The following is a 9,419-nucleotide window of genomic DNA, read 5'->3' on the forward strand; positions in this document are numbered from 1 at the left end:
GCGGGCGGCGCATGGCGGCCATGGGCGGGTGGCGGCCCGCGGGCGGGCGGCGGCGGCGGCGGGGCCGGGCCGCGGCGGAGGACGAGGAGGGCAGCGCGGTGCTGCGGAGGCTGCGGGAGGCGCGGTGAGAGCCCGGCCCCGGCCCCGCGCCCCCCCCCGGTGCTGCCGCCCGCGCTGACCGCGCTCTCCCCGCAGGGACGATCTGCTGAGCTCCGGCTTCTGGGCCGCGAGCGCCGGTGCGTGCGGCGGTGCGGGGGGAACGGGCTGCGCCCCGCCCCGCGCCGGGCCTGACGCCTTTCTCCGTGCCCGCAGGAGCCGTGCGGGCGCCGCTGGGCCGCAGCGCGGAGCCGCCCGCCCGCTGCGTGTGCTACGGGCTGGGCCGGTTCGGAGCGTGCCCCGCGGCCCGGTACCAACTGGCGTTCCTGCTGCTGCTGCTGGAGGAGCTGCGGGTAGGGCTCCGGTACCGGGGTGGGGGGAACCAGGGATCGGGGGGTCCTGCTCACGCCGCTCCTCTCCCCGCAGGTGCCCCCCGGGCAGTGCTCGCTCTTCGACCCCGCGTTCTCCCCCCGGGAGGCGGCTGCGCTGCGGCAGCTCGGGATGAGGCTGCTCCCGGAGAACGAGGTGAGCGGGGCCCGGCCCGACGGGGAAGGCTGTTACCGGCTGTACTCGGCTGCAGCGTTGTTGTACCCGCAGGAGGGGAAACACGACGTTGAGGGATCAGCCACGGTGTTCTACATGGTGCACTGCGGGAAGGCCCTCTACAACAACCTGCTGTGGAGGAACTGGTCTGCAGAGGCCCTGTCCAAAATGGTCATCATCGGGAACAGCTTCCGAGGGATGGAGGAGAGGTGGGTACCCGCGGGAGGGGGGCCGAGGCCTTCAGCACTGCTTTTCTTCCTTTATGCTGTTGTTTCTTACACTGATTTCCATCTTCTGCTCACTTTCTTGCTGTCTGGTTTGCAGCCATCAGCCACCTCCTCTGTCCCCCACACTGATGCACAATGGTTGTCTAAATTCAAAGCGTTGTCTAATGCTACCTTCTGTCATTCCAGGCTGTTGTCAAGAGTATTGGAGAGAGATTATTCTTATATAGCGAAGGTAAAGGACCCTAGTTTGTTAACATCATGGTTTTGTGTTCAAAGAGTGTCTTTTATTGAGAAAGGGAGTTAACTGCAGGTGGGAGAGGGTGGGTATTTTTAAGCCTTGTTTCGTGGCTGCCACAATATAAAAATGAATCACTTCAGACTCACTGTCTGCAGAATGCACTGCACACGGGTTGAGCTTAACATAACACCAGCCTCAGCTTCACCGACTCTTAACTAGACTTCTCTGACAAGTTCTTCTCCATCACACATAACTCTTTCCCCAACCGCTCTCTAGGTGTTGAAAGGGACAGAGGAAGCGGCACTCCCCGCTCACCCTCGCTACCTGGACACCTTCAATGACACCTCCGTCCACTGGTTCCCCCTCCAAAAACTGCAGCAAATCTCCCCAGAGGTCTGGGACTTCCTGGAGGAGCCAATGTACCAAGACTGCGAGGACCTGGAGATCATCAGGAGGGAGGACGGAGCTGAACGGTGCTGCCCTGCTGCCGCTAAGGCCTGAGTCCCATGGGCCACATCTCTGCACATGGCAGCTTTGCAATGCAGCTCAAGCACGGACGTGGTGTTGTGCTCTGCCAAGAAGTGGCATCACCCGAACACTGAGCACGAGGGGACAGTTTTGTATCTTATTTAATAAAAGGTAAAGCTGTGCTTTGAGTTATCCCAATGACAGCATGTTAACTAAAACCCACCTCTCACAGGGCAGCAGCACATGGTCTGTGATCTACTGGGAAAAAGTCCCCTGATGTTCCAGCTCTGGGCTGATGGACAGAGGGGCCCCAGTACCCATGGGTGGGCACTGGGCTGAGGGAGCCACCAGCACCGCCAGAGAGCAGTGGGATGCGTCCTTGGCAAAGAGGGACAGTAACTTGCTGCTGGAGCGGTGCAGCAGGCACTCTGTCACTGGAACCCTTGGGGACTTGTACAGACCAGCCCTCCTGTGGGAGCAGATAATCCATGCCCACGGTTCCTTCAACACGCTGTCACCAGTGGCAGTTACACAGGCATTGAAACACTTGTTCCTCCTGTCATGCCAACTCCCACGTGTCATTTCATCTCCTGACACTACCTCAGCAGCTCTTCCAGGAAAAAAGTCCTGGCACACAGCTACAGCTTCAGTCTATTTACAAATCTCTCTTCTTTATTCCAAGAGAGTAGCACTAAAAACATCCACAAGCTGGTCTGGGCACTTCCAAAGCAGGGCCTCACTTGGCCATGTCAATGAGGCTCTGGAGGGAGGTAGGCACCCACGTCTTCTCCCCCTGCACGAACACAACGCCCCTGTCAATGTAGATGACAATGCGGCCGAAGGTGTAGAGCTGCTTCCCTTCGTGCCGCTTCCCGATCACAGGCATGAACACGATGTTGTGCTCCTCTGCCTTAGTCTGAATGAGGTCCTTGAAGTTCATGGGCACGGAGCTGGCAGCCACGCCAATGCCACGCTGGGCCATGTTCTCGGCCTCCCGCCGCTCCTGCATGGCCTCGTACTGGAAGTCCTTCCTCCGCTCGGTGTGAGTCAGGTACGCGATGTTCTCCCTTGCGCCCGGCTGCATGTACCCGCCTGGGTGGAGAGACAGAACAGGTGAGAACAAGGTCCCAGTCCCTTCGCACCACAAGGTCTGGGGGTAAACTCCAGTTCAGGACACACAAAGTGACAGAATCTCAGCAGTACAGACTTGTTTAGGTTGGAAGGGACCTTAAAAGCTCATCCAGTTCCAACCCCTGCCACAGGCAGGGGCAGCTTCCACTGGAGCAGCTTGCTCCAAGCCCCTGTGTCCAACCTGGCTTTGAACACTGCCAGGGATGGGGCAGACACAGCTTCTCTGGGCACTCTGTGCCAGCACCTCAGCACCCTCACAGGGAAGAGCTTCTGCCTAAGAGCTCATCTCAATCTCCCCTCTGTCACTTTAAAACCACTCCCATTCCCTTTATCCTGTTTCTCAATAGGCACATCTCTCTTTATGCAATGCTTGCCCATAGTATCATTTTGCACGGCCACTGCACCCAGGAGCTGCTACAATACTGCCTAAACACAGGCTCACAAGAACCAGGCATCGTGGTGCTGCCACCACCACAAGCCACCTACCGACACTGGAGGAAACAGCTCGGTTCATGATATCAAGAGCTTCATTAAATTTGTCTTTGATGGATGGATGTGCCAACACTTGGTCTGAGAACATGGACTTCCAACCCAGGTACCACTTTGTAATCTCTTCATAATTGGGGCTGTTACTCAGCCAAGAGCACAGCACCTGCAAAACAATGCGACAGATAAATGCAGAAGGACTGGTACATTGATGAAAGAGAGTCCTGATTGCCACTTAGGTTATTACTGAGCTTTCAGTGAGACAGAGGACTCTAGCAGTCTTAGGACCCAGTCTGTTCTGATGTGTATGGAGCTACGAGTAGAAATCACCCCAGTAACTAGTGGCAGTTAAAGCATTTCAGCACTGGAGCAGCAATTTCTAGGCAGAAGTCACTAAAACACAGGTAATCAGGCATGTTCCCTCAGCCCTCACAGCCTCTCACCTGCAGCCACTTTGGGAAGAAGTGTTTCTCCAGCAGCCCAACAAGACTGGAGACAGAAATCATCCCTTCCCAGTCGATCACCCAGTAGAAGGCATCCATGTGCTGCTGGTGGGGGTTTATGATGAGTTCATTCAAACACATCCCTGGGAAAAGGGGGAGAAGAGTTAGAAAAGAACGTGACTCAGTTTTGTCAGCACCCTGACTTACTTCAGCAGCAACACACATGGCTTGAGGAGCGCCTGTACTGCCCTAAGGGACACCTGGGGTCTTTAAACTGTCTGGCAGATCCCTGCCACCACAACTGCACACTGCCAGTTCCAGCCATTGCAATTTGCTGCCAGAACTGAGAAACTTCATATTATTTGAGGTAACACCCCAGCCAGGTTAACACATGCCTTTCTGAGGTGTGAGGGGAAGGTGGCAACCAGCAGATGCCAGGAATGCAGGGTTGTTTGCCTTCTCTCACCTAGTTTAGGCACGATGTTTTTGACCATGAAAGCCTCCCATGACCCAGGAGTGAACACATCCTTCCAGGGCTGCAGGATAAGTTTGGCAGAGGAGTCACTGGGATGCCACTTCTGAAGTGCATTGGCCAGCTTGTTCCTGATAGGGGAATACAGTGGCTCCAGTCGTGCCTGCATCAGGGGGAGCCAGGGGTGGATCCACGAATGGATTGGGACTGTGTCTGTCAAAGGATTCCAGCTTTCAACCTTGAAGATCAAAATAAGTCCATCTGTTAGCATTATATCTGTCCAGATGCAAAGAGTCACAAAGGAACCCCTAGGCCCCCAGTGCAGAGGCAGCAAATCAGGATCTTAAAAGCTCTACTTGACTGAATTCAAACTCTAGTTCAGAGCCCAGCTTCCCTCTAAGGCAGCCCTCTCTCCTCACCTCCTTCTGAAGCTTGGGGAAGATGAGCTGATCCAGAATGTTATCCAGTATCCAGACAGGAACAACATTTACCCAGCCATCCAAGAAATCCACCATCGACCCGCAGTTCCGCGGCTGCCACCGCGCCACGATGTTCCTGACATATGGCATCCAGATTTCCCACATCAGTCTGGGGGGAAACATACAAACAGATCAAAGTTAAGCTTAAAGCTATAGCCCCAGGGCTAAATAAACCAAATGGTAACTGCCATTTCAAAGCTACTTCCTTTTATACAGCTGACAGCTGGACTTTAACAGGCGCATCAGGAGAATCATCTGGAAAGCACACTTGTATCTGCTTCTCCATCCCCAAGGAAGCAGCACAAAGTAAAACCCTTTGCTCTTTACCTGTGAAAAGCATCTGTTGACAGGTCCTGCCCACCGTGTGACAACAGCTGGTCGTTTTCCAGGAGGCTCTTCCACTTGGCTATGATCTCTGTGCCATATGTGCAGTCCTGGAAATGAGAAGGCATGAGTGGCCTTTATCCTCTGCCACTCATTTCAGTTGGTATCTACAAGGAGCAAGCAGGCTGATGTACACTTGGCTCCAGCTCTCTCCCCTGCCCAGAGCCAAGGCAGGAGCTTGCAGGTGTGATTAGTAAAGGCTCATGAGAGGAAAATCCCACTCTGTGGATTTAATGGACCTCCAGGGGCAGAAGAGTCTGAACTGTTTCAGGTGTACAGAGAGGGCCCAGATCTCACCTATCACAGTCTAAACAGCATTAAGAATAGACAGTGTGTAGCTTACTGCCTGAAAGACAGATCTACTTCTGCTAATAACCAAGAATGAGAGGCTTGGCTTTCATCTGCTTTTTATTCCCAACACCCATGAAAGGGATTGACTTTAACCTTAGAAGCTCCTAAATTGTTAGCCACTTCACAGAAGAGCAACCATCAGCTGTGGCAAAGGCCTGACAGCAGGTGCAGAGTGGAGTTTTGGTTTGATTTCTTTCTCTCCAGATTGACCATGAATTTGGGACAAGAAGGAGGGGAGTCAAGGTAATAAAGACTACTTAAACCATCAAGGAAGAACTCCAGATGAATCAAACTGATACAGACCTTGAGGGGATCCCAGTTCTTGAAGTAATCTTTCATGAGAGGATAGACTATTGCCACTGCCAGGTCTACCCTGTCGGACATTCTGTACTCCTCATAGTACTTGTCTTGCAGTGTCTCAAAGATCTTTGCACACTCATCCAAGGTCAAGGGATTTTCACAGCTGGGCTGCATCCGTCTCTCGCACTCCTCCACCATCTCCAGCACCTTGCTGAGGTTGCTGATTGCCTTCTCCTCGTGTGAGAGAACTTCAGATATCTTCTGTATCTCATGGGTCAGGTTCACAACCATGTCCCTCTCGAACTGCAGCTGCCGGTCATTCTGGATGATCTCCTGCTCCGTGATGTCAATGAGGAGCTGCAGGTTGTGCTCCAGCTCGGGCAAGGCAAAGCCCTGGGGCTTGAAGTCTTTGCCCAGCGGCAGCTGAGGGCTGTCATCTGGGATATTGTGCTTGTGGCTGATCTGACTGTAGCTGTAATAAACCTTCTGCTCCCGGCCTGTCATGTCTATAACCTGCCATAAACAAGAACAAACGTGTCTTTAAAATAACTTCATAAAAAAAAAAAAAAAGGAGGAAATCCCTGGCCCCAAACTGAAAACCAGAGATTTCCAAGTACTTTAATACTCTGGGAAGCTACTAATACCCACTGGTATTCCGAATGAGGCAACTGGGATTGCCTCAGTCAAGGCCTACTCTCTAGTAGGATGAATAAGAAACAATCTGAATTGGAGCTGGAAGAGCCTCCTCTTCTGATCTCAGTCCTGAGTAATTCTGCAAGCAGTGATGACACAAGCTGTGCATCATTAATAACTGCACAGGAGTCTCAGGTACTTTTATACTTTTAAGATGCACTAACTTTAGATGAACAATTTAATTAAGTGCACAGGAGACAAATTCCTCCCATCCCTTCCAGGTAGAAGATGGCTCCCAGTAAGGACAAGTGTGCTTGCAGAAGCAGATGACTGCTTTATCTATGACAGATGTGAAACAATTCAACTTAACCTGCAATTAACAAACAAACAACCCATATTTGAATTAATTTGCATTTTTCCAAGGCCAAAGACTTTGCTTAAAAGCAAACCCAGTGTCCCAGGTGATGCACTGGTCTATTAAATGATTCAGTGATGAGTCCAAGGCTGCAGCCAGATAGTTTTTAACCTGGCTTCTCCCGATGACTTGAAACCACTCACAGTGCCACAGTGGACAAACTGCTCCCCAGGGATGCCACATGTCAGGTTATCAACCTTACCTTGACTTGAGACAGCTCCTTCTGAGGGGTTGAAAGCTGCTTGTTGATCCTGCCCTTGGCTTTCAGTTCTTCTACTGTCTTATAGCTGTATTTGGGCTTCTTCTTGCCTCCACTGGGATCCTTCCGCCACTGGCTGAGCTCCTTTTGATATTCCTACACAAGAACAAGGAGTTGTGGCTCCTGCTCTTTGTCATGTCCCAGATTTGCCTCTATTTTCCACAGGAAAATAACACATCAGATGCATGAAGAATGCTGCACAGCAAAACCAAAGCAGTAAAGCTCAGCAACAGCTACTCTGTTCACAGTGGCAGTGAGTTTCTGATCTGCTTGCTTTAATCCAAAGATGACAAAGACTGTTTACCTGGGGAACTCTTTGAAGATGGGGTTCTGGCAAGATACTGCAATAACGTGAGCCAGAAACAACAAAGAACATCACAGTGACAAGAAAACATGTCTGAATGCAATCAATGTACTACATCTTCAGCTTCTCATCTCAAATGAGCTGCAACAGTTTTCTTTGACACAGGAGCTAATAATTAGAACTACACTTTGTGCATACAACATGACAGGGAAGCAGACAGACCAAGAACTGTACAAATACCTCCTCAGCTTCTTCTTCTGAGTCCACAACAGGGAAGTCCTGCAGGGACTGGCTGGTTCTCTCCGAGCCATACGCTCCCACAGCTCCTTTGCCTTTCCTCTGCTTGGCCTCGATGGGGTTGATAATACCTGAGAAGAGGGAGTCAGGTCAGATTTATCGAGAGCACACAGCAATAGTTTTTCTACCCTAAGTTATCAAACCAGCACAAACAGCAGAGCATCCTGCCTCTGGCTAACTACAGTCTCCTTGCCCACTCCACTGATTTAGTGGCTATCAAATCACTTAATTCCCGCACACACTAAATAAACTACAGCAAGTTATTATTTACACCTGCATTTCACTGCTTTTTATTCTATCACATAAAATATCATCTGTTCTGTTGACTTCCTTTGAAATTTACCTCCTTTTTTCCTTTTGCTCTTGCAAAACAACAAGAGCATAAAATTGGCCTCTGGTAACTCAAACACAGCTGAGTGTTATCATGAGGACCCAGATCACTTGCAAAAGATGCAAGCAAACGGGGAAGGTGTAAGCCCCCGGAGACAGCAGAATCCAGTCTCTTCCCCAAATCACCAGTTAACAATGCACCCCACACCCAATCACAGTACCTTGAGCGTTCTTCCCAAGACCTCTTCCAGGGACATAACCCATCTTCTGGAGCAGCTTCTGCCCAATTCCCTTCGTGTGTCTCTCCCAGCTGCCAAAGTCCACAAAAGACTTTGTCCCCCCTCCAAAGCCTTTCTGACTGGGCTTGAAATTGCCACCCTGTTAAAAGAGACAAACACAACCCCACCACAGAACGTTGAGGTTTTTAATCTACAACGTGCTTAGGCTGGTTATCCTATTCTGTGAGATAAGAAAATAAAGCCTTTGGGAGGCTGTAAACCAGGAGCATGCTTCTACTTTAACCTCAGCTGACCACAGGCAACACTAAAGAAAGTAAAAGGAGCCGAGGACATGAAACAATACATTAGAATAGCTACAGAAGGCAGAGAGAAAGGCTCCCCAGGCAGCACACTGCCACACAGGGCTCTCTGGTGTAACGACTTCTTCCTTTCCTCAGTGACCCATTGCTGCCCAGCAGGTCTGACTCCAGCCCCAGCCGCGCTGAGCACAGCACACAGACCCAAAGCCTCCCCCATAACTCACCGTTTTTAATTTCTTCGACACAAACTCCTTCGGGATTTCCTCCTGCTTCACCGGCTTCTCGTCCTCATCCGAGTCCTCCTCGGACGCCTCCTCCGCCGCCGCCTTCTTCAGCCCCGCGCTGATGAAGTTCACGGGGGCCGAGTAATCCCTGGAGCTGCACCACAACAACAGCCACGAGTGACTCCTGCGCCAGCGGAGCAGTGCGAGGTCCTGCAGAGACCCGGGAGCTGCCGCGCCTCAACCCCCTTCCCTCCAAACAGCACGTTATGAACTGGACAGTGCTTTAACGCCGGTCTAGCGGGAATGAACCATTCCCCCACCCCGACAGGCAGTAGGCAAAGCACCCCCGGCCCAGGTGGGAGCGCGCTGACAGCCCCCAAACCCCCATGGAGTAGGGCCGCCGCCCGAGCCCGCCTCCCCCCCGCCGGTACGAGCGGGGCCACCAGGCCGGGAGGTGACGGCACATCCCGAGGCCCCAGCCCTTGACCCGCCGCCGCCCGCACCGCTTGCCGCCGAAGCTGGGCCGCTCCTCGTCCGAGTCGCGCTCGGCCCACACGCCGTAGGTGGCCTCCTCCTTGGTCTGCCGGTGGCGCTGCCGGTGCGGGTTGAACTCGTTCTGCAGGTCCCAGTCCGACACCTCGAAGCTCTCCATCTCCACGCCATCCTCCCCGTCCGTGCCGTACAGGTGCGACATCGACATAGTCGCGCCGGGCCCCCCGCACCGGTCCGGCCCGCGCAGCACCGCCGCCGGCGGAAATGAACCGGCCCCGCCCGGAAGCCGCGCCCACAACCACAGAGCAG

General features: G+C 52.7%; 2 protein-coding genes across 2 annotated transcripts; one reads left to right on the top strand and one right to left on the bottom strand.

Moving 5' to 3' along the window:
- Positions 1-11: 11 nt before the first annotated feature.
- Positions 12-1,760, top strand: SRRD (SRR1 domain containing). Its single transcript, XM_061369230.1, has 7 exons — positions 12-124; positions 196-236; positions 313-449; positions 523-621; positions 694-848; positions 1,053-1,098; positions 1,381-1,760. Exons 1-7 carry the CDS (start codon positions 12-14, stop codon positions 1,603-1,605), a joined length of 816 nt encoding a protein of 271 aa, XP_061225214.1. The 3' UTR covers positions 1,606-1,760.
- Positions 1,761-2,217: 457 nt separating this feature from the next.
- TFIP11 (tuftelin interacting protein 11) lies at positions 2,218-9,410 on the bottom strand. The gene is made up of 12 exons (XM_061369216.1): positions 9,122-9,410; positions 8,619-8,772; positions 8,078-8,234; positions 7,470-7,597; positions 6,869-7,021; positions 5,622-6,131; positions 4,911-5,017; positions 4,524-4,692; positions 4,099-4,342; positions 3,633-3,775; positions 3,190-3,355; positions 2,218-2,664 (listed from the first exon to the last, which is right to left on the bottom strand). Exons 1-12 carry the CDS (start codon positions 9,316-9,318, stop codon positions 2,309-2,311), a joined length of 2,484 nt encoding a protein of 827 aa, XP_061225200.1. The 5' UTR covers positions 9,319-9,410; the 3' UTR covers positions 2,218-2,308.
- Between the last annotated feature and the right edge of the window lie 9 nt (positions 9,411-9,419).

The sequence above is a fragment of the Neopsephotus bourkii genome, unplaced genomic scaffold (genome assembly GCF_033783945.1).
Source record: "Neopsephotus bourkii isolate Nb327-2 ecotype Australia unplaced genomic scaffold, CSIRO-AGI_Nbou_v1 NB_1479, whole genome shotgun sequence".
Classification (NCBI taxonomy): Eukaryota; Metazoa; Chordata; class Aves; order Psittaciformes; family Psittacidae; genus Neopsephotus; species Neopsephotus bourkii.

Excerpts from the sequence above, each read along its gene's own strand:
- SRRD (XM_061369230.1), top strand. The coding sequence starts at position 12 with ATGGCGGCCATGGGCGGGTGGCGGCCCGCGGGCGGGCGGCGGCGGCGG. Across the intron at positions 622-693 it reads GGCTGCTCCCGGAGAACGAG|GAGGGGAAACACGACGTTGA; the intron begins GTGAGCGGGGCC and ends TTGTACCCGCAG. Across the intron at positions 1,099-1,380 it reads ATTATTCTTATATAGCGAAG|GTGTTGAAAGGGACAGAGGA; the intron begins GTAAAGGACCCT and ends ACCGCTCTCTAG.
- TFIP11 (XM_061369216.1), bottom strand. The coding sequence starts at position 9,318 with ATGTCGATGTCGCACCTGTACGGCACGGACGGGGAGGATGGCGTGGAG. Across the intron at positions 8,235-8,618 it reads TGTCGAAGAAATTAAAAACG|GGTGGCAATTTCAAGCCCAG; the intron begins GTGAGTTATGGG and ends CTCTTTTAACAG. Across the intron at positions 3,356-3,632 it reads TCTTCCCAAAGTGGCTGCAG|GTGCTGTGCTCTTGGCTGAG; the intron begins GTGAGAGGCTGT and ends ATTGTTTTGCAG.